This window comes from Oncorhynchus nerka, linkage group LG28 (assembly GCF_034236695.1).
Source record: "Oncorhynchus nerka isolate Pitt River linkage group LG28, Oner_Uvic_2.0, whole genome shotgun sequence".
NCBI lineage: Eukaryota > Metazoa > Chordata > Actinopteri > Salmoniformes > Salmonidae > Oncorhynchus > Oncorhynchus nerka.
The window spans coordinates 73,093,968-73,117,675 of record NC_088423.1 but is presented as its reverse complement, the minus strand read 5'-3'; the positions used below and the strand labels follow the sequence as shown (position 1 = coordinate 73,117,675).

Sequence of the window (23,708 nt, the reverse complement as noted above, 5' to 3'; positions counted from 1 at the left end):
ATAGGGGGCATTACAGAGGTCAGTTGGGGCATGATTTGGCATGATGTTCAGATTAACCACAAATTGCTCCATCTGTTCATTAGGATTAGCTACTTTCATAACCCAACCAGGCAGGAACAGATATACACCCTGGTGCTGCTCAACTCAACTCTTGCTGGTGTGTTCAATTAGCCCTCTCCTCCACGTGGGGACCAGAGGCCCAGGGAGGCTTAGTTATGAGTACTTCCTGTTTGGTTCGCGCCAAGGAAACACTGAGGTTGAGCAGAGAGGCTCCCTCAATCCCTGTTCCAAAGTTACTTTTAATAGCCTCTTAATTAAAGCCTGGCTTTTCCAGGACCTTTGTGTGGAGAGACTTTCTCTCAGAAGAGGACTAATGCTTAGTTTACACTGCTGACGATGAATCAATGGAAAATCCTAAACAGTTCCCCCAGGTCAAGTGGAGATGTAATCCTAGTGTTCGTCAGAAACAAGCTAACGTTAGCTAGTGATCTCCGATCTTTCTCTCTCAAATACTGAAATACCATTTTAGAGGAGAACAGGGAGAAAATTGGGCCTGCTGTTGGTTTTGACAAACAGCCTAAATGAGAGAATGAGAGGTAAGCTAAACAATGTATCCATCTGTAGAGTATGCTAGAGTACGCGGGCTGGGTGTTGGTCTCCTGCCACAGTAATGGAGACCAGACGGTATAGTGAGGGCCCATAGCTGAGGCTGGCTCACTAACACAGCCCAGTATAAATAACCTGGGAGGTTTCCTCGTTGTCACAATCGATTAAGGAGACTTGAACTGTTCTCATGTGCACACAACAGGCTTGGTGTAATGCATTACCTCCTGGTGCACTGTTGTTTGTTAGTTGGAACATTTCAGACAACATTGGCTAAGATAAAGAGTCAAAGAAAAATGTATTTTGTTGCGTCAGACCTCAATTTGATTAGCAGATTATTTTAGTTTCATACTATTTTAGTTTCACACTTGTTTTGTATGTGCAATTGCACATTTCATGTACTGATTGTAACCATTCCCACACATTGTGATCCCCTCTGCTTTATGTGCTCTAGAGATCACCCAGTCTGGGATAGAATGGAATTCCTTAATTTGATGTTTCCACCATTTGTTTGGACTATTGCCCTGTCTCTTGGTTGTCTCTAGAATCTCAGAATGGAAAGTTAATTCAGGTCAAGTTTCTGAGTCTCTCTTGGTCTGCATGTTTTGGCAAGCCATGGAGCTGTTACACTATACCTCAGCTTGGCATGTGATTGGACAGATGATATTTGTGTCGTGACCCCTGGAAGCTTGTCAGCCAATCACATTGGGCTTAGATCAGCGGACAAGAGGAGCACTCATGAGTGCAGCCTTGCTAGAGCCTTCTGGAACGTTCTGGCTCATTGGATGGAGTAAGGGAGTCATTTTGTTGTGGAAGAATCACTCTGTCAGTGTCAGTGGAAGACAGCCTCTATCCCAGCCGGGCCTCTTATCACTGTTCACTTTGTTCCCTGGGCTATTAGCTCATTAATGAGCGGATGTACATGTAGGCCATGTCCCAGTGTGTCCCAGTGTGCTGGTGTATGTTGGGGCCGTCCACCCACGGCCCTGGCTCATGATGCAGGATGCAGCCCAGTCACCAGGAAATGATGCAGCTGAACCCCAATGATGAAAATACCTCTCACAGCATAACAACAAGAGACCAGACAGGATGTGGATGTGCTGTGTGTCAGTCAGCCCCTGTAGAGTGGAGCAGGATGCAGGTCTCTTATCATTGGCCATGTTGTGATGTCTGAATCAGCCATGTCAGGTGGATAACTGTGGTTCTCCCGCTCTGTCTCTCTCAGGTAACAACCAATGGTCCCGTGGTGCAGCCGGGCAGAGCTCCTCCTCGCCCAACTATGAGAACTCCCTGCACTCACTGGTAAGTCTCCCTGCCTCCCTTCTCTTCCCTTCCCCCACACCCTGAGCACTTTTTAATGGACACGCACACAGTAGATGGGTTCTCTCACGGAGGGCAGGGATAGCATTACATGAAGATTCTTGGCTGACAAATGTCGGTGGGGGGGGGGGTTGGGGGTGCTGAACAATAACCGTCCCTTGGGGCGTGTCTCCTGCCATCTGTCCCCTACTTCGTGGACCAGGGTGGGGTTGGGGGGGCTGGGGAGCCTGGCAGCTGTTGCATTGACTGAACCACCACTGCTCCAGGATTCCTGCGCTAGCTGCCTGTCCGTAAGCGGACCAGAAACACGACTTGGGATCAGTTTTCACCCCACACCACCTGACGCCCACATCACACATTCACACCATCGGCTGTGGGGATAAATATTTACTCACTATATTTGAATGCCACCTACAATGGGATTTTTGTGATGCGACCAAACCTATGATTAGTGTGAACGGCGAATGTGTGGGAGGGATGGGACGTGTGGGAGGAGAGGACGAGGGGTCAGGAGTTATTATCTACACAGGACCACAGTTTTGATGCTGCCTGACACAGTGATTAGTTACCATATATCTGTCTCTGTCTGACTCTCCTCTTTCTCCGTCCTTATATCTCAGTCTACACTATCTCTGCCTTTCTATCTCAGTCTACACTATCTCTGCCCTTCTATCTTAGTCTACACTATCTCTGTCCTTCTATCTCAGTCTACACTATCCCTGCCCTTCTATCTCAGTCTATACTATCTCTGTACTTCTATCTCAGTCTACACTATCTCTGTCCTTCTATCTCAGTCTACACTATCTCCGTCCTTATATCTCAGTCTACACTATCTCTGTCCTATCTCAGTCTACACTATCTCTGTCCTATCTCAGTCTACACTATCCCTGCCCTTCTATCTCAGTCTACACTATCTCTGTCCTATCTCAGTCTACACTATCTTTGCCCTTCTATCTCAGTCTACACTATCTTTGCCCTTCTATCTCAGTCTACACTATCTCCGTCCTTCTATCTCAGTCTATACTATCTCTGGCTCTTCCACTAATGTTTATTTGTGCTCACATGCTTTCCTGTTCTATCTGATTTTGGCAGAAAACTCGAGTCCATCAGCAGCTTCATGAGCATCTCCAGGATGCCATGTCATTCTTAAAGGATGTATGCGAGGTACTCCTGTCCTTTAGATGGAGACTTTACCCATCAGTGTTTGACACCTTTGCACATCCTTAGTTGTTTTTCTTTCTTTCACCAGCTTGGCCTCCGTTCCGTTCCATTTAATTGGAGTTTCAAATGTTTTGTTGCCATGCTTTTTATTGTTGTTTATTATTTATATACTGACATTTCAGCTTGCAGTAATCAGCTTAGGAGCATAAGACGCTTTAATACCAAATGAATAGTCATGGTGCTCCAAATGAGTGGTGTGCCAGCCCGTTTATCAGTTTCTATAGATACAAATGAGGATGCTTGTCTGTTATGAACACATGCATCCCTTGTGCCCCTCCTCAGGTTGAAATGGCTTATCTTCATCTGTTTTTGCGTGTCTTTCTTTTATGCTTTTGTTATCCCTGTGGTGTTTTTTCACTCCAAGATCACGCCATAAAATCACAATGTCCTCCATTTTTTTGTTCTAATGTGCTTATATTAAGCTGCTCTGTCCTTCTCTCCTGTTCTTCGCCCCCCTCTCCCCTCCCCTCCCCTCTTCTCTCTCGGTCCTCCCAGTCTCGGATGGAGGATCGCCTGGACAGACTGGATGATGCCATCCTCGTCCTGCGGAACCATGCCGTGGGCTCCACCACCAGTCTGCCCAGCGACATACACAGCCTGCTGGGACAGAACGGGCCAATAGCAGCCCTCGGAGCAAACTTCCCTGGCGCCGGATTGGTTGCTAGTCGGACAGCAGCAATGGTATGAATTAACTTTACAGAAGAAAAAGATCTTGAGTGTTTTAGATGTTAAGGATATTATGTTTCATGTTTTTTGCAACTTAAGAATTGACTTTGAATACTTAAAAGAAAGTCTGTTTTTTGGATTGAGGGTAGGCATATGTGCTTTTGCGTTGCGTTTCTCCAAATAGGCTAATAAACAAGCCTTGGCCACCTGTTCAGAATGAGTCCACAGCCATGTGCAAAATCTCTGCCTTTTTCCACAGAGAGCAGTTTAATTTAAACTCACATACTTTCCATATGTGTAATGGTTGGCCTGAAGGCTTACTCTCCTTAAGAAAGAGCTCATTTACAGGTTTGAATGAGAAAACCAGGCAAAACGGAGTGAAGTTCTGCTTTGGTCTGGAAAGTGTTTGTCAGTTGCACTCCTATGAGGCGGCTCCTGGGGAACGGGGGGATGCAGGTCTCGGTGCAGAGCATAATGTGTTTGCCCATCCTCCATCTGAACTATTTCATATCGGAGAGGAGAGGGATTTGAGCACATCTGTAGTGGAAGTTTCAACAGAGGGAGACAGTTCTACACTAATCCCTAGGTGATGGGAAATAATTTAGGCCATATTTTTCCTGAGTTTTCTGAATCAGTCCTGGCGTACGTGGGTGGAGGGTTGGATTAAGATCCTCTTGGATTAAACTCCCTTTTCTAAGAAAATGGATGGAGGCATTCAGGGGATGTGATGGAGGAGGGGAGGATGCCGAGGACTGAAACATGCTCAGCATTTCCTTACCTCATCATTTACTGTCCAGACCTCAACCTCAGTCCCAGCTCCTCACAGGAACCTGTCCCCCTACCACTGGCTGATTAGTAAACATTCTTGCTGAGTAGTAGCATCTGTGAGACTAGTCCTTGAATTACTCACATGGTAATCAGGGCCAACAAACCCACAAGAAAATTGGGAGGCATTTGATCCCTGGCCTATGGTAACAATCATATCCAATTTTCAAGTGGACAAGGTTTGGATGTGTTCTGTGTTTCTGCCGTACTACTGCTTCCCTAACTGTTCATTTATTGGAGTTGGTGCTCCTGTATCTGTACTGCCAAAACTAAAACCAGTGCCATTTTACAGACAAGTTTACAGCCTTTCACAGCCTTCGCAGCAGGCTGTGTATTTCTGGTTTGTTACTCTCTGTAGAGGGAAGAAAATCTCCCAGCGCACCATGTGTTTTCAGTCATGGCCATTTTGATGTTGTGGTCCTTGGAACTCTCAGGATAGTATTTACTGGTCTGTGACTGAAAGTGCTTTTTAGTGGTTCTCCCATGGTGCAGTTCAGTTTGGTGTGCTCGTTACAGAGTGTTGAGGGACTATAGTGATAGTGTTGGTGGGCTGTGAGACTAAAAGAGGACTGGCTGTGTCTGCATGAACACAGAGCCTCCTCTGTGGTAGAGAGAGAGGGTCCCCTCAGACTGCTGCTCAGACAGAGCTCAGCCACCTCAGCATGGCACAGCCACAACCGTTTACTCAGGACAGGCCTTTTCACTCTTTCACCGCCTCTTTTTAACCAACTCAACAAATCTGAATGGTTAGAAGCGCGCGCCTGAGGCCACAGTCTCCACCCAAATAGAGGTCCTCAGCTGTATGGTAATCAGGCCCAGCCAGGAAAATGGCAGCGTTCTTCCCTCGCCAGAACCCCCACGCCCCTCCTCCTCCTCCAGACAAAGACTTGTTTGGACACCTGTTGAGAGCGCTGCAGAGATTAGCGTAGTGAGGAGGAGGGGGAGGGTTTGGGGGCAGCGGGGTTAACGTAGGCCAAAAATGACTTGGGATCACATTCCATAAGAAAAGGGGAAGATACCCCCCCGTACTGGTTTCTCATCCTCCTCCCCTAGTTCCCAGAAGAGAACCAGATAGCTGAGTGGGGAACATGTGGTAACCCCAGCGAGCACAGCGATGGTGATGCAGCATGATGGGAGGACTCTGTTTCACAACCAATATGGAGGGAAAATAAGGAAATGGTCTGTCTTTGGAATGGGTTTTGCCTTATATTGCTGCCAAATAGATCAGAGATAGATATATCTAGAAGAGGAAGAAGAACCCTCAGAACATAATGACCGTGGCTAACCCAAGAGAGAAAAGCAATAGAAATGAAAACAGAAAGAAGAGAGAGAAGGGGATAGGTTTACCATCACATACTGCATTGATTATTATGGAGAGATTATACAGCAATACAAATGTGTGTTTGTGTTTCCCTTATCCTGAATATGAATTATGCATTTTGTTATGGTGAAGTACAGCACCAAAGCACCCCCCAGTGTCAGAACTGAGGGACTTGAGAACTATCATTAGTTCTCAGAAACGGACTCCTGTACTGCAGTTCCACCTGTAGATCCTGCTTTTAATTTGAGGAAATATGATTGTTTAGCTCACCAGAAAGGTCAGGCATTGTGTTCAATTTGTGTTTAGAAAATCCTGTTTTGAAATCCAAGTCAAACATGTATTTTTACAAGCGCTTTCAATGGACAGTTTTCCACCAAGGTTCTCATCATCGGCTTGTAGACTACAAAATCTCCCTCAAAGCTCTGAGCCAGGCTCTGGAAGGTTGTTATTTAATTTTTTGAACAGACAGCAACAGCATTCCGTTTGTGAAGGCCAGTCTAAAGTGAAGTTGAACAACAAAGTTCTCTTTCTCTCTCTCTCTGCTTTTCAAGTGTGAGATATCTGAGTCATAAAAGCATTCACTCTGGTTGAATAGAAATCATTCCTTTCCTGTGTGTACCTGACTCATTCAGACCAGAACCCTTCCACACAGCTGAACGTGTACTGTTTCCCACTGACTCTGATTCTCTCTCTCTCTCTCTCTCTCTCTCTCTCTCTCTCTCTCTGTCTCTGTCTGTCTCTCTGTCTCTGTCTCTGTGTGTTCTGACAGGGTGGTTCTCACCGGGATGAGGCTGGCAGTTTGATCAACAGTCACGGAGGGCCGCCCAGCGTGGGCTCCATGTCCAACATGTCCAGCATGTCCACTGCTGAACTCAACCACCAAGTGGAAACCTTCAGAGGTATGACATGACACACTCCCAACTTCACCCATGACCATCCCATCTCTGCACTACACACCGAAAATAACTACATGTGAAATGTCTGTTGGTTGTAAATGATCGGAGATTCCATTTGAACTGACTCTCTACCTTTATGTCTGCGTGTTGCAGGTCTGGCTGCAGGTCTGGCTGGTCAGGTGGCTGCAGCCCTGGAGCTGAAGGTAGAGAACCAGGACAGAGACGACATGCATGATGGCCACTCCTCCGACGACCTCGGCTCTGGAGACGAAAGCGACAAGAGGGACATCAAGACTCCCAGAGGAGGTACACGGACAAGGTAAATAAACCTAACAACCACAAACATGAATCTTTATGACCTTCTGTCTAAAACATGCAGTGCCCTTAGAATGTCCCTAAACTTGCCTGGAGTCCGATCTCCACATCAGCCTCAGTCTTACTGTTGCGCCTCTGGGCCTCTCTCCCTCTGCAGCAGCATCAATGAGGATGATGACAACCTGAACCCAGAGCAGAAGGCTGAGCGGGAGCGCGAGAGGAGGATGGCCAACAACGCCCGCGAACGCCTGAGGGTGCGAGACATCAACGAGGCTTTCAAGGAGCTGGGCCGCATGGTTCAGCTGCACCTGAAGAGCGAGAAGCCCCAGACCAAGCTGCTCATCCTGCACCAGGCTGTGGCAGTCATACTGAGCCTGGAGCAACAAGTCAGAGGTCAGCATTCCTACACTCTCACATGTAACACACAAGAGTTATAACACCGCTTATGAAGAGTTATAACACCTCCTATGAAGAGTAATAACACAAGTAAATCTGTTTCTATACACGCAGAGCGGAATCTGAACCCCAAAGCAGCCTGCCTTAAGAGGAGGGAAGAGGAGAAGGTGTCTGGCCATGGGATCTCTGGGGACCAGCAGGCCCACCATGGGGTCCACCCCGGCCTCACCGACACATCCAACCCCATGGGCCGACTCTGAGGAGCACACAGGTACAGTACAGTAGTACATCTCCATGGAGCACCATCCACACACTCTGTCAGTAATAGCTGTGATGAGATACTATATTACTTACTTTGTGAAACATCAGATTTTCTTTACTGTTGGACATCTGTGACTGAGTTATTCCTGTTTTTGCCCCTTCAGATCAAAATGATCCAGATCAATTCTGTAAGATAGAGATGGTGCCCTTGCTTCCCAATGGCAGACAGGACTCACAGTTTGTGACACAAATTGGAGGCGACAGACCACTTGAAGCTAAACCCCAGACTAACGCAATCCTTAGATTGAAGAAAAGCCCAGTGTCCAGGTCCCTGTGATGACATCCAACATATTTCTGCCCACGAGAAAACTTCAGCACATATCACTGTCTGCAAGCAGCGTGTCGCATCTGAACAATCAGAGACTGTCGCGATCTCCTCCACCCTCCCATGTGGAAGTTTGCCTTGTGCCTAAACTGAATTGACGAATGCATTGTAACCGCAATTATGTTGTTTTTTTTGTATTATTTTTCTATTTATTATGTTACTGAGCTGTAAAGTCTACGTCTAAAGGGAAAGTTATGAATATGCTTTAAGAAGCCTGTGGCTTTTCAGTTGATCTACAGTTTGCCAGTGTCACTAGTATGGCCCAGCCCTTCTCCCTAGCCAGTCTCGGGCTAGCCTGAGCTAAGATTAAGATACTCAGGCTCCTGGGAAAGATATAAATTAATATATTCTGCAATTTAAAGTGATCTTTAGGGCCCAACTAAAAATCAATTAGCGGTATTGAGTACCAAAAGACTTAAGCATCCCATTGAGAAAAAGAACATATATTATTTATATTATATTCATGCTGCAATGAACAGCATGTTTAAACCAAAACGACCTGCTCATGTGTCCGTTTGGTATAGCTCAGTCTTCATGTTACTGACATAATTAGAGGAAGAGGAGTTGACATGAGTGGTGGGTATGAGCCCAGCTAAATAGTGTTCCACACATACACTAGCCTGAACACTATAAACTCTGTGTCACAGGTGACAGAAGAATGGCAAACTCTAGTTTTCCTGAAAGGTCAACTAAAGACTTATAAGGTGTTTATTCTCAGTAGTGAGCAGTTCAAATAGAAGAAAGCAAACCATTTGAAAACCTTAGCATTCCCTGCATATTTCTTAGTGTCTTAACTAAAGGAAAAGGGACTTCACTGCCTTTTCATTCCTATGCCGTATAGTGTTAAATGTAAACAATGACATATTTCTGATATTGCAGTTTGTTTTCTATATTACAGTATGGTCTCTGGTTAGTTGAACAGCCGTGGTCATGCTCTTTGTATTCGCCTAGCGCTGTTTTATCAAAGATTGCTTAGTGAAAAAGTTTAATCAAAACGACGACCACAATATCACCTGGCCTGAATGAACTTTTCACATAATTTTTTTTCTGTTAAACATAACTAAAGAAAAAAAGTTTAGAAAAAAAAACATTATTCAAAGTAATCAAAAGTTATATCTTTATTTGTAATTGTATACAAATCATTTCTCTAGGCTTCATAGTATGGAATATGATGTCAAGCGTGAAATAGCAGCGAGGAGTTCTAAGTTATTTAGAATGGCTTTGTTTTGATCCAAGCAGTGAAGTTACTGGTGAAAGAAAGGGAAGGGGGAGCTTTAAGAGTTCACATGCTGTTAAACATCACAAACAGTTGGTCATTCAGATAGGTATAGTACAATGATGAACAAATGCAGTTTTGAGCAGATTTTTTAAATGTTTCAGGATGAAGAACAATGGTCACCACTTACATGTTTTATCTGTTTGCATGCTTTACTTTCTTTAAAAAAAGTATTTTGGTCTTAACTCCTGGTTTTTATTCCATTTGTTTCCTTGTATACTGTCTTCCATTATTATCCACCTTTAAAACAAGGCTGCCACATCCAGAGACGAGGCCTATTCTGTGAAAATAAAGTCATAGAATGAAGGATGCCATTGAAAACCAACCCAAGGAGTTTATAAAAAATATTTTTGATTTTACAATCATTTTCTTTTTGTGATAAACTTGGAAACGTATTGTCGTGTTTTCTCTGACTGCATGTGGCCTTGTTCATCATTTCAGTATTCATGAGCTTGTATTCATGTTGCTGGCAGACTCTGATTGAGGTTATAATGTATGTCACTGCCTGCTCTCTCATTTCCCCCGTCATTTTCTAATGTTCTGCTGTCTGTCTCTTTGCTCCTATGTTAGACTTTTCTGTATTCCCAGATGGTTTTCCTCGTATAATATATGAAAAAATAACAAAAATAAGATTTAAAAAAAAACATTTGGCTTATTTTTCACTGTAGTTAGTCTTTTATACAATAATATTGTAAGAACATTTCTTGAATTCTAAATATTACTCTTTCTAGATTTTTTTAATCGAAAGTTTTGAGTAAAAAGTTTCTTACTTTATTTTACTATATTAGATAGTAAAATGCACGGTTATCCATAACCTGTCCATTATTAACCGAAACGTACAAATAGCATCTGAAAACATAGTAGGATTGTAGCTGGCAGTCTAGTACATTGAGGTATTGTACAAGCTCAAATTTCATGAAGGTGTGATCTTCAGTCTCTATTGTTGGTGGATAAAAGATATGTACTTGTGTCCAAAAAGTCTAGGTATTGTTGATGCACATCAAAAACCAGCAACAAGAAATGTAACTGTCTGTCTCTGTAACAGAAAACACAGCATGTAAATAACATTTATGTAGCAATAAATGTGCCATCTTTTTTAACACAATTGTATGTGGATTTATTTCGTTCTTTGGACGTCATCTTTATTTTCTGTTTCTCCACCTTTCATTTTCCAGTTATTTACATTCAATTTAGAATTGTGTGATTGTTTTATGAAATGACTTGCTGGTGGTGCATTTGATTGAGCTCAATACAAGTACAGTCCCATGATGTGTTCACTCAAGTGAGCTACTGACGCAACAACCCTTCCCAGGTTTTCCCCCTCAGAAGACTTTTCTACAGTGGATCTAGGCCAAATGAGGAACTCTGTGCAAGAGTGTGTTTTATAGTATGTTACTAATTTTTAAAACAATATCAGTGGACCATTGTAGTCTGTATTGAATATATGTTTCTATTTTTAATAAAGTGTGATAGCAGCATACATTTAGTCTCATTTTTCAAAATGCTGTTTTCTTTTTGAATGTCATTTTATGCTCACTTATAGAATAACTTTGAGAGTGTATAACTTTTTGTATTAAGTATTAAGGCATCACAAAAGAATAGACAACACATTTTGTTAAATTCAGCTGCTGTGTGCGTTGTTCACAAGTATGAAATAAAATAAAAATGCCACACTTGTCATTCACAAATAAGATCTTAAAAGGAGCCCATTGCATTTAAACAGAATGTCAACAGGCATGCAGGTCAGTGGTAGACATGCAAACATGAGGATATTTGCATGGACATTTGCAGAAGCATAGTGTTGGCTGTCCACTCCTAACTAGGAAGTCATCTGCACATATTTGTGTTGTGACATCAGTCAGCCCTCTTTGTCCAATTATAAGACAGATTTAAATCCCAGAAGTTGTCTCAGTGACCCACCACATCTGCAGAGCATTATCCTTTTGTATGTGAGATTGTGAGACAATTCCTCACGGTATCCTGACAGGCCAGATCCAAGTTCAGAGCAATGGCAGAGGTGACAGACAAGAGAAGATGCTGACTGCTGTAAAGTCTGTGGATTGCTTAAATTATGCACTGTGAATTATGACTGTCATCTTTTAAAACAGCATTTAATCTGGAGTCAAAAGTTACGTATATCCCCACTTCCCCTGTAGTGTGTGTGTGTGTGTGTGTGTGTGTGTGTGTGTGTGTGTGTGATTGTGTGTTTCTGCCTGTGTGCGTGGGTGTATTTATTCCTTCCTGCTTTTATCATGTCCGGGGGTGTTTATTTGCGGTCACCTAGAGTCATGGGCATGTTTTATATAAGAGTGGGACCACCTTGTTTGAAGGCTGACTTCCTGTGGCTCTGGCTGCCTGTGAGTGAGCCATAGTGTGTCTGCTGACAGATGAGTCTTGGCTCATATCTCTGGAGCCAAACCAGAGGGCCTACTGCCACGCAGTGGATCCCAAGCCTATCTCTGTCTCTAGGTCTGTCTGTATTTCTGTCGGTCTGTGTTTGTTGATTGTTCCTTCCCACAGAATGATCTGTCAACACTCCTCTTTTATTATTAAGTATCTATAGCTCCGTACATTTTCTTTTCTAAACCCAGATTGCTTTCGCAACGGACAATTTCCCCTCTTACATAGAAAGATGTTACATAAAAACATCCGCCACACCATCACAAGAGTCCAACTTGACTGTGACCTGACTGTATAGCCATTGTGTTCCATTGTCTTTCTAGAATGCCTCCAGTTTCCCTCAGCCAGGGTCAGACAGCGCACTCTACTGAGCATGCTTGGAGGTCCCAGCTGCTGCACCTCGGAGGAGAACAGAGCCCCTATTGTGCAGCACTGTAACACAACATAGCGCCAGAGAGTTGAGATTAAAGACACATTTACAGCCCACACTCTCAGTCCTCTCACAGACACAGAAATGAAAACACAGTGGGCCACAACAAAGGGAGGGGGCAGCTAAGGAACAAATCAAATGTGCGTGATGCCCTTTGCTATCCTCTAAACAAAAGAACTGCGATTTTAATGTTTATTGAAGTCCTTGTGTGAGCCATTGAAATGCCTACTCTGTGCTACAACAAGGACCGAGGGCAATTGTCGGGGGGTTTTCTTTCTCAAGGTTCAGAGCAACTAAAGAATGAGAATTATCATTTTTTTATCATCATGCTTGGGAACTAGGTGTAAAAAATGATGGGAAGTATTGTAATAGAAATATAAAAATATATGTTATTATACTGTAATAACTCTGTAATGTGTTCTTTTATAGCACTGTAATGTTCACAAAAATCACAAATAAACATTGCTAATTTGGGAGGTTTCTTGTAGGTCGGACTTCATACTTTATTAAAGTGCTGTATAACAGTGTATAACAGCAGCCAGAGTAATCACTAGGCAAATTGCATAGAGGTAAGTGATTATCCACTAGATGACGCTATTGGTCTTAAAAATAGATGAGAAAATTGGGAGTGGTCCACACAGTATAGTGAATCCATATGCTTCAGTAAACATACATTATCTGCGTACAAATAATAATAATTTTAAATAAACAACCAAAAAAACAAGTTCAACTATTAATTGCGGACTTTTCAGTTATATTTTCTTTGGTAGCTTTATTATAACCACAAATCCCTAGTTGGGCTAATGGAAAACCCATTAACTGGGCCTGAAGGATTTTGTACAAATAGCTCACCCATATTTTCATTTATGATTAATGTTGACGATATAGTGCGTGATGGACCCTGCCTTATGACGTGTTCCATACAGTATACATTTTAATTTTAATTCACAAATTGCAATCAACATCAACATGGGCTATTCATACTCAAATCAGCATGATGGACTTTAGCAGGGCCTAACTATTTTTAAATTTTAAATTTTATTTAACCTTTATTTAACTAGGCAAGTCAGTTAAGAACAAATTATTATTTACAATGACGGCCTACTAAACTGTTGCAACTTGTGGCTCACAACAGAGTACCGGTATCTTCGAAACTGATAAAGGGATACTTTGTCAAACAGAAAATTTGGGAGTGTTCAGGTTGGCATTGTCGATCTGTTCCTAGGTCAGTGTTTTGAGGTTTAGTGTTTAGCAGTAGGGTTTGAGATGGGCGGGTTTACAGAGTTCTTAGCAGGGGGCGGGGATTGCAGAGCTTCAGGCGTCTTTAAACTGAACTGAGTCAGTAAACATGACCTGCAACAAATAGATTTTGAACAATTCCGTGGAGCATGTCACTTAAACTTTTGGCCATTATTGAACAACTAATACGCGATTATTGTTCGTAAAGCGCAGCTGGTAAGTGACAAGTTTCTCTTCTTACACTTTTTGTTACAGTAGTTATTGAATGCGTCATAGCGTGGGAACTTTAGGTTACTGACTGGGCAGTGGCTGCTTTAAGCACATATGCAGATAAATTGTTTACTTGTTTAAAATAATAATCATAGAGAAAACTACATTAAAAAATCGTGTTATTTCATGTTAATGTAAATAAAAAGTTAAACCACCTGTTGTACCCTAAACCAAAGCATCAGTATAAACTTTTGAAAACTTTGCTCATCTTGCCCTGCTCCAATTAAATTATCTGTGCAATTTTTTTTACACAATAATTATATTAAGTCAATAGATATTAAAGAGGAATATGTTTGTATACAATTTATACATTGTATAAATTACTTTCAGTATGTATTTAGAATTTGAAGAATTGTTGTAAACTAAATGAATCTATTCAGCATTAAAACATTATTTTTAATCAAACATGTTACACATTCTTTAATATCATATACCACATTCTGTAATATGAATAGATTAATTCATGTATTCAGTATGCAAAAATTATTAAAGTCATGTATGGCTATATTTACCAAAGAGCAAATTCCTTTGAATAAGATGTCTGCCTCTTTTCTCCTGGTTTTCCATTACTTTCTGTTATTTACTTGGTATGAATGCATGAGATCTACATGTCATAACATGCTATTAGTAACTGATATTGTTCCATAAATAATCTGTTTAAGGGATTTTGAATTATGAATTGCATAATATTTCTAAGGCTTAATAGCTCTCCCTGGAATATGAATACACTCAATCTGTCACGAGTACAGTAATAATATCAAATCTGCCATGAATGTAACTCTTTTCTATTCAGTTTTTAATCTGCAATCAAGGCAGTGTCCTAATGTGCTCTCCTATAGTTGTCTTTTACAGGCCTGAATGGTGTATTGTGATAACAACACACCCCCAGGATGTAGATAATCAGTTAGTGCACTGCACATGTAGATTATTCTCCTTTTTTCTGTTCTCAATGTTTCCCTGGAAAGATCAAAGGCAGGGCCTTGACATCCTAACCCACTCTCAGCACTGACCTTTGGTCTGAGGTGTAGGGGGAGCGTGGCGAGGGTAGTGCTCTAGTTATGGATTGCAGGGGAGCAGGGGGGAGAAGTTGGCTCAGCAAGTGTTTCCTCCCTTGCAGAGAGTAACACAATGAGAGGAAAAGAGCTGCACTCACACCTCACAGCCCTTGTGTTGTTGGATACATGTGATACTTCGTGTGAAAGAGGCTATTGTGTCGTCTTCTGCTGCTTTCTGTCCTCCACAGTGCCTTTCCTTTTGGATAAGGGGCTAACTTGGCCTCATTGTTCTTCCTTCCAATCAATGGTTGGAAAGTATGATGTTCTGTCCTCTGAGTATTAATAGAATCAGGAAGAGCCTGCTGCATCGCTTCTATTCTCCCTGTCACACCTGATATAAACATGCTGGTTCAGTTCTGTAGAGCAGTATACAACACTCGTTTTCAGTTTGAAAGAGTGATTTATTGAGATTCCTCAAAGGCCTTGCGGGCATGTCTGTGCATTTCATTACAAAGTGACATTATCTGCTGTCACCTTTGTTTCCTTATCATAGCCCTCCCATCCCTATCACCATTTGTTCTGCTATTGTAACACCAGGCCATTCATGACATTCACCTATGTGTTTGTTTGTTTGGGGGTGAAATAGGACATTATCAGCTGAGCCTACAGGTCTCTGATAAGAGCCCATTGTCTATACAAACACATGGTGCCCACTGATGTCTGGGATGCTGTGTGTCTCTGATGGCCTTCCTGTTAGCTGATACAGACCTGTTTCTTATACAAACACATGGTGCCCACTGATGTCTGGGATGCTGTGTGTCTCTGATGGCCTTCCTGTTAGCTGATACAGACCTGTTTCTTATACAAACACATGGTGCCCACTGATGTCTGGGATGCTGTGTGTCTCTGCTGGTTTCTTATACAAACCTTCCTGTTAGCTGATACAGACCTGTTTCTTATACAAACACATGGTGCCCACTGATGTCTGGGATGCTGTGTGTCTCTGATGGCCTTCCTGTTAGCTGATACAGACCTGTTTCTTAAACAAACACATGGTGCCCACTGATGTCTGGGATGCTGTGTGTCTCTGATGGCCTTCCTGTTAGCTGATACAGACCTGTTTCTTATACAAACACATGATGCCCACTGATGTCTGGGATGCTGTGTGTCTCTGATGGCCTTCCTGTTAGCTGATACAGACCTGTTTCTTATACAAACACATGGTGCCCACTGATGTCTGGGATGCTGTGTGTCTCTGCTGGCCTTCCTGTTAGCTGATACAGACCTGTTTCTTATACAAACACATGGTGCCCACTGATGTCTGGGATGCTGTGTGTCTCTGATGGCCTTCCTGTTAGCTGATACAGACCTGTTTCTTATACAAACACATGATGCCCACTGATGTCTGGGATGCTGTGTGTCTCTGATGGCCTTCCTGTTAGCTGATACAGACCTGTTTCTTATACAAACACATGATGCCCACTGATGTCTGGGATGCTGTGTGTCTCTGCTGGCCTTCCTGTTAGCTGATACAGACCTGTTTCTTATACAAACACATGGTGCCCACTGATGTCTGGGATGCTGTGTGTCTCTGCTGGCCTTCCTGTTAGCTGATACAGACCTGTTTCTTATACAAACACATGATGCCCACTGATGTCTGGGATGCTGTGTGTCTCTGATGGCCTTCCTGTTAGCTGATACAGGCCTGTTTCTTATACAAACACATGGTGCCCACTGATGTCTGGGATGCTGTGTGTCTCTGATGGCCTTCCTGTTAGCTGATACAGACCTGTTTCTTATACAAACACATGGTGTCCACTGATGTCTGGGATGCTGTGTGTCTCTGCTGGCCTTCCTGTTAGCTGATACAGACCTGTTTCTTATACAAACACATGGTGCCCACTGATGTCTGGGATGCTGTGTGTCTCTGCTGGCCTTCCTGTTAGCTGATACAGACCTGTTTCTTATACAAACACATGGTGCCCACTGATGTCTGGGATGCTGTGTGTCTCTGATGGCCTTCCTGTTAGCTGATACAGACCTGTTTCTTAGGGTCAAATGGCCCTATGCTCTGTCCTCAGCTTCAGACTACACACTACTTGTAATCTGGTAGATAATTCACAAATATTATATTTCTTTACTGAGAAGACACTCAGATACTTGAGACCAATGAACTTGATCTCTACCATATCTGTGTGTTATAATGTGAATACCCAATAGTATCAAGGTGGTCTAAATATTCAGTTACTTGTGTATATTTTTGGCAAGTATAGTAGAAAACAGTTGAACCTATCAGCACAGGTTCCTGTCTTCAGTGGTGTAGTGCCTCTCTTAATGCTGTGGTGTTAAGTGGGGTTGATGACAATGGCCCTGTTGTAGGTCTGTTACCCTGCTCCTCCTATGGTACACTGTTACACCGACCAGGGCCCTCTACAGGGACTGCAAATCACAGTGCATTTTACAAGGATTGGCAGAGGTTAGTTCAATAGATTCACAGATAGACAGACAGACAGACACACACACACACACACACACACACACACACACACACACACACACACACACACACACACACACACACACACACACACACACACACACACACACACACACACACACACACACAGACACACACACACACACCATTCACTAGCAAAGACATTCAAGAAGGTTACTGTATAGGCTACGGCTACGCTCAATCATAGGATTTCCAGGTGTAGTGTGACATATCGTTGGAGTCTGTCGCTATGCTGTAATACCAGTTTTTATTGTTAGGCCATTAGACCTGAATACACCTTTATGTACAGTAAATATTCATTCACACCATGTATATAATTATTCACTTATGCCTGTTAGTAACAGCCTATTACAGCGGATTAAGATGCCAGTTGGTAACCTGCTTGTTATGGTTTCGTATACAGTACCTGGTCATATTTGCCCTTCAAAAGAGTGTAGGAATTGTTGACTCACTGTTTTTCAAGTTCAGTGTGTTGATAAAGACGGGCCTCTCTTATGTTATTTTAGGGCAGTGTAGTGCCTCACTCCTTCATTGGCAGGAAAAGGGAGTACCAAGTCAGTTGCCCAACTGAATGCCTTGCACCATATTTAACCCAACCTCTCTGAATCAGAGAGGTGCAGGGGGCTGCCTTAATCGGCGTCATCGGTGGCCGGGGAGCAGTTGTTGTTGTTTTTGGGGGTTAACTGGGGCAGAATGGCAGATTTTTCCACCTTGCCAGCTCAGGATTCAAACCATCAACCTTTCAGTTACTGGCCCAATGCTCTTAACTGCTAGGCAACCTGTGGTGGAGCTGAACAGTTAGAGTGCTCTCTGTGGAACCACTCTCTAGACACAGAGACCGTTAAGTACAGAAAAAAGTAAAATTAGACCAGATGACATAATCAAATATTGTGAGGCTTTAAACTCTCATTAGCAGGCCATGGAGCAGTGAAACATTTGCTGATTATGTCCCTTTTTTTGCAGAGGTGGGCCTGATCCAGCAAGAGGGATTTGTTCTCTTGCTGCATTCCTGATGGAGTCGTACAGAGTCAATCAACCGGCCCGCTCTTCCAGGCCTCACAATGGAGCTGGCTCCTATGGCCTCAGCATTAGGGTCCAGGGGATTGATGGACACCCCTACGTGGTGCTGAACAACCAGGACCGTGGGTCCAACTCCTATACAGATCCTAATAGTAACGGCTACAATGACACACAGGGCTCCTTTATTGACAACTACCATGAGTATGACTTCAAAGGAAGCAGGGAGGCTGTTTCTGACAGCCCCTTTGTTGAGTACAGGTCCCAGAAACAGATGCAGTTTGGGGGCTCTCACAATGGAGTCACAGAGCAGGGGAAGAAGCCAGCGTCCACCCTGCTGAACTTCCAGAGACACCCAGAGATCCTCAAGCCTTATGACCCAGAGAACAACACCTTGAACCTGGATGGTAACCACAGCCTGCCTCCCCGGCCGATGTCCCTGGCGGAGACTGGGAGCACCTACCAGGGCTCTTCTCCCAGATCCACCTCCCCAGTAGTCGCCCATGCCGGGTCATCCAGCCTGGATCATAGGAGGAGCCCTGGCCTGCAGGAGAGAACACAGCCCCAGCCCCAGCCCCAGCCCCAGCCCCAGCCAGCCCCCTCTAAGCCTCAAACCAAACTAGTCCAGTCTCAATCCAAGCCTCAAGCCCAGCTGGCTCAGCCACAGTCTAAGTCTCAGACCCAGGTGGCCCAGCCCCAGTCTAAACTCAAGCACCTGTCCAAACCCCAACCCCAGTCTCTGCCACAATCCAAACCCCAGTCTCCTCCCCAGTCTCAGTCTCCACCCCAGTCCCAGCTGCCCCAACGCGTCCCCATACCCCAGCCCTATGCTGTGTCCAGACCTCCCAGTGAGCAGACCAAGGCTTCCTGCCGTTCCGCCAGCTCCATTAGCAGTGCCAACTCTAGTCTGGAGCGCAGCCGCCATGAACCAGACGTCCTCCCCCTGCGCAGAGTTGACTCTAGCGGCCCCGTGCTGCAGTCCTCGTCCCGCTCCCGCCACTCCTCTACCTCCTCTACTGATCAGCTGGAGGCGCTGTACGCAGATACCATCAACCGCCACCAGAACCGACGCTACATCCCCTTCCAACCCGGTACGGGCCGAGACATCGACACAGGCTCCATCCCCGGCGTGGACGAGCTCATCGATAAGTTTGACGGTAAGGATGGTGGTCACCAGCGACGGGGCAGGGCAGGCCGCAGGAACAGGATCAATCCAGAGGACAGGAAGCGCTCTAGGAGTGTGGACAGCGCCCTCCCCTTTAGCCTCCGGGGAGAATCGGAATACATGGATGAGTTTAGCAAGAACCAGGGGAGGTCCACGGAGCACGTCCTCCGCCCCTCACAGCTACATCTGCAGAAGTTGTCTGGGAGTAAAGACTCCTGGGTGACAGCGGTGGAGGGGAAGCCTAGTGCCAAAGCTTCGGCCTGTGGTAGCAGTGCTCCAGGCTCCCCTCAGAGCATGACCTCTAAAGCAGCAGGCTCCATCCAGGGGTATAAGGTGGTGCTAAATCGCTCCTCTACGTTACCCCTGGACAGTACAGATGCTGAGGATGGTCATTCTTCACCAAACACAAAGATTTTAACAAGTGTGGCTACAACCTCACTATCCAAGCCTTCCTCTAACTTTGGCAAGAAGCCTAATGCAGAGATGGATGTGCAGGTAAACAATACATTATTTATGATTACAGTTAGGTTAGTTGTTTAACAAATCATTCTCTATTACTACGTAACTGCATGTGAAATTATCTGTCAGAACTCTGATGACTCTGCTTATTTCCTCTTGCATCCAGGTGACACCTGATCTTTTGAAAGGTCAGCAGGAGCTTTCACAACAAACACATGAAGAGACGGCAAAACAGATTTTGTTTAATTACCTCAAGGATGGGTGAGTTTTTACCTCACTGATGTAATGTTCCTGGTTCATTTTATCACACAACAATTTCCAGTTTTACAGCAATGTCCATTAAATCTAAAGGGTATTAATGGTAGATTTTTTAAAAATATACACTAGTAGGCAACATGATGATGCCATGAGTATCACTTTCACTATGCTGCGGGCAGTAAACTGCACAGTCTAAACATAGCATGTGCCAAGTTACACTCTTATAGCTGCAATATGTAACTTTTTGGGCTACCCCACCAAATTTACATAGAAATTCACATAGAAATATGTGTTATAGCGCTGTCATTCTCATTAAAAGCAGTGGTAGATATGTTCTACGTGCGCTATTTCTATACTTCCCAATCTTAAATTTTGTTTTTGCCTTTTTTACTTTCGGTTTTGTACACCAGCTTCAAACATCTTAAAATACAATATTTTTAGTTATGAAAAACATATTTCACAGGGGTTTAGATAGTACAATGATTCTATACAGTATACTTGCTTCTTTTGCCACATAAATTGAAATGAAGCAAACTATGAAACATTTTGCAAACATGAAATAGAGGAACAATTTCTACATAGTGCATCTTTAAGTAATGCACCATTTGAAGAAAAAAAAACCATGGGAGCACTTAAACGTTTTTTATCTGAGTCTGACTGTTTGTGATAAAAGTGAAGGAATTTATACTCCCATTCAGTCTCCTCCTCCATTTCTAAGCTGTGGTCGATGCAGCTGCTTAGTGGTGTTTGTTCGTCTTCCCATTTCTCTTTCTCCCTGTCTCTCTCTCCCTCTCTACTGAGGAATGTAGGGTATCAACCCTGCTCTGCTTATCACCTGATTCTTGATGTTCTCCTTTCACCCTACGCTGTAAATCCCATCACTTACAGTAGGGGGAAATGGAGGAGTTATCAGTGGGAAGCATCTCACATAGATACCCAATCAGATTAGTATCTCTATGGTGTACTTCATGGTTTAAGATAGATGAACTGGTAAGGGTGATACATGATGGTTTATATGATTAAGTAGTAATATGAGGTGCTAGACAGTTTCGTTGTTGTTCAGTACCAAGGTACACCAGCTAAAGTTTGGTTTCACGCTCTAAAAGTGTTATAGCTAGACTAGGTTAAAAGGCTTTTAACCTAGTCTAGGTTATGTTCGTCAAGAAGCCAAGTCTGAAAGTCCAGTGCATATATCCAATAGGATAACATGTCAATCACAGCACCAGTAAATTTGGATCTTAGAGTTCCAATCCCAGGTCAAATTCTGTTTCTCTCACAGAGCATTGTGTCATGGTTGGGCTGTACATGTGTGTCCATGGTTTTAGAAGTTTTGTATTTTAAATCCTAAACTTCTAAAGTGCCTCAGTTCCTCAGTGTCTACATTCCATGTGTGCTCCAGGCTTTTTCGATGCCCAGTGAGTTCAGGAAACTGCTTTTGGTGTGTCAGGTCACAGGTCAAGGGTCAGAAGTCAATGGAAAGGAACACAGATGGAAGTGGTGTTCTGACACTGAGTCATCAAAGAAAGGACAAACATTCACCAGCTGAAGTTATAAAACATGAAGGAGGGGGGCTTGAACTTCCCTGTCAGGTAGTGGAATGGAATGGAACCATAGAACCTTTCCCCTGGTTGTGGCCGATATAGGAAGAGAGAGGGTGCAGCCAGGTTCTATAGCAGGGCCAGGGATTCCCCTGCGTGTGCCTCCTAATGGATGGGCATAATGAGGTTGACCGGGTCGCGAGGTGACACATCAAAGCAGTTGGTCCCCGGCAGAGCAGGAACCAGAACAGTCTGGGATTAGAACCTAATCTGATCCACCTACCCCACACACAGAGACCCCTCTTTACCTTCAAATCAGCCGAGTGTGGGAGTGCACCTGTGTTCTGACTGTGTGTGTGCGTGTGTGTGTGTCCCCGCAGGAGCACTGATAATGAGGACACCACTAAGAGGAAGGTCAACCTGGTGTTTGAGAAGATACAGACATTAAAGTCGCGGGCGGCGGGGAGCGACAACAAAGTGAGGCATTGTTGTGGAGTTGTTGTAATTTAGCTCAACAAACAGCTAAATCTGTGAGCCTCTTATCTTAGCCTTAGTCCAGAAGCTTTCACTTGGTGAGCAGCATACAACGCACCAGGCTGTGTTTACCTGGCATTGACAACAGCCACTGTAATTACCACCTCCATCAGTGGAGGCTGGTGAGAGGAGCTATAGGAGGATGCGCTCATTGTATTGGCTGGAATGTAATAAATGGAACAGTATCAAACACATCATACATATGGAAACCACATGTTTGACTCCATTCCATATATTCCATTCCAGCCAATACAATGAGCCAGTAGCTCCTCCCACCAGCCTCCACTGACCGCCATGTATAAACCTGTGCATTATGGGGAGAAACTAGTCACCACCCTTCCTTCTGTTCACTGAGATCTGCCATGAACCAAAGCAACCAACATGTGTTTGTATTTTACGAAAATAAGACATTTTAGAGTAATGCTATCGTGCAAACATACTGTGAGTGATTTTGAAAAGGTAAATGGATTCAAATATAACTCCTGTCTCTGTTCCCCCTCCCAGTCTCCTGACATGGCTACTCAAGCCAAAGCCCTACAGGAACAGAGGGTAGCACTAGAGAAGGAAGTTGTTGAACTGAAAAAGCAGCTGGAGGAGCAAACCAAGGTAATACTATGATGCCATGTCAGACATGTTGAACCTAGCTGCTATCTTGGATGTCTGTGCAGGGCATGAGAATCCCTGGCTCCCGCCTCTTAAGACACAATAATCCTATTGGTGCTAATACCTAACTTAAGCGGACCAGTTGACATCACAGCCACTGAGTTTGTTGGTTAGATACTGTCAAAACTGTCATTCAGATACTGTACTATGAACGCCATGCATTTCATATTTATTTGGTGTGGTGAGAGGAATGGTGTTTTATTAAAGTGTGTGTGTGCGTGTGTCCTTGCGTGTTAAAGAAGCAGATGGGTCTGACTGAGGCCCATGAAAAGGCCGGAGCGGGGGTGAAGGTCCTGCAGACGGAGCTGGAGAGGAGCCAGGAGGAATGCTCCCGACTGAGGGACAAACTGGCCAAAACAGAGGCTGAGCTCCGCACCACACTGGAGGAGTAAGTGACTGACCACCAGACCAGGGCATACACTGTGAGGCAAGGAGTGACAGGTTGACAAAGCCCGGCTTAAGAAACCAGCACAATGGGGATAATCCTCAGATTTAAGACTCTTATCGGAGGAAAGTTGTTTATCTATATCTCTTTTTTTTTGTGGAGGAGAAAGTTGTAGGTTGTTTTCTGTAGTCTCAGGATGATTATAATGTGTTCCTTGGGCTTGCAATCTCTTTTCAGCCATTAGAGTTTCTGTCTTAGTCTGAAAATAATGGCCCCCTATAGTTCTCCTTCTCCTCTGACATGTTGTGTTAATGTACACTGCAGAGTCCCACCAAAGCCCTACAAAGTGATG

At 43.9% G+C, this 23,708-nt stretch overlaps 2 protein-coding genes across 7 annotated transcripts in view; both read left to right on the top strand.

Annotated features, from left to right (window-relative positions):
* The window catches only part of LOC115113659 (transcription factor 12), a 101,421-nt gene extending 90,831 nt beyond the window's left edge, over nucleotides 1-10,590 (top strand). For all 6 annotated transcript variants that reach the window (XM_029641555.2, XM_029641554.2, XM_029641553.2 and 3 more), the window contains exons 14-20: nucleotides 1,829-1,905; nucleotides 3,640-3,825; nucleotides 6,726-6,855; nucleotides 7,006-7,171; nucleotides 7,325-7,560; nucleotides 7,678-7,834; nucleotides 7,989-10,590. In XM_029641555.2, the coding sequence (XP_029497415.1) occupies nucleotides 1,829-1,905; nucleotides 3,640-3,825; nucleotides 6,726-6,855; nucleotides 7,006-7,171; nucleotides 7,325-7,560; nucleotides 7,678-7,823 (941 nt within the window). In that variant the 3' untranslated portion in view covers nucleotides 7,824-7,834; nucleotides 7,989-10,590. The remainder of the gene's footprint in view (nucleotides 1-1,828; nucleotides 1,906-3,639; nucleotides 3,826-6,725; nucleotides 6,856-7,005; nucleotides 7,172-7,324; nucleotides 7,561-7,677; nucleotides 7,835-7,988) is intronic.
* Nucleotides 10,591-13,632: 3,042 nt separating this feature from the next.
* Nucleotides 13,633-23,708, top strand: part of LOC115113658 (cingulin-like protein 1) — a 44,016-nt gene continuing 33,940 nt past the window's right edge. The window contains exons 1-6 of the mRNA XM_029641551.2: nucleotides 13,633-13,770; nucleotides 18,301-20,014; nucleotides 20,145-20,239; nucleotides 22,155-22,251; nucleotides 22,813-22,914; nucleotides 23,211-23,359. Of these exons, the coding sequence (XP_029497411.1) occupies nucleotides 18,350-20,014; nucleotides 20,145-20,239; nucleotides 22,155-22,251; nucleotides 22,813-22,914; nucleotides 23,211-23,359 (2,108 nt within the window). The 5' untranslated portion in view covers nucleotides 13,633-13,770; nucleotides 18,301-18,349. The remainder of the gene's footprint in view (nucleotides 13,771-18,300; nucleotides 20,015-20,144; nucleotides 20,240-22,154; nucleotides 22,252-22,812; nucleotides 22,915-23,210; nucleotides 23,360-23,708) is intronic.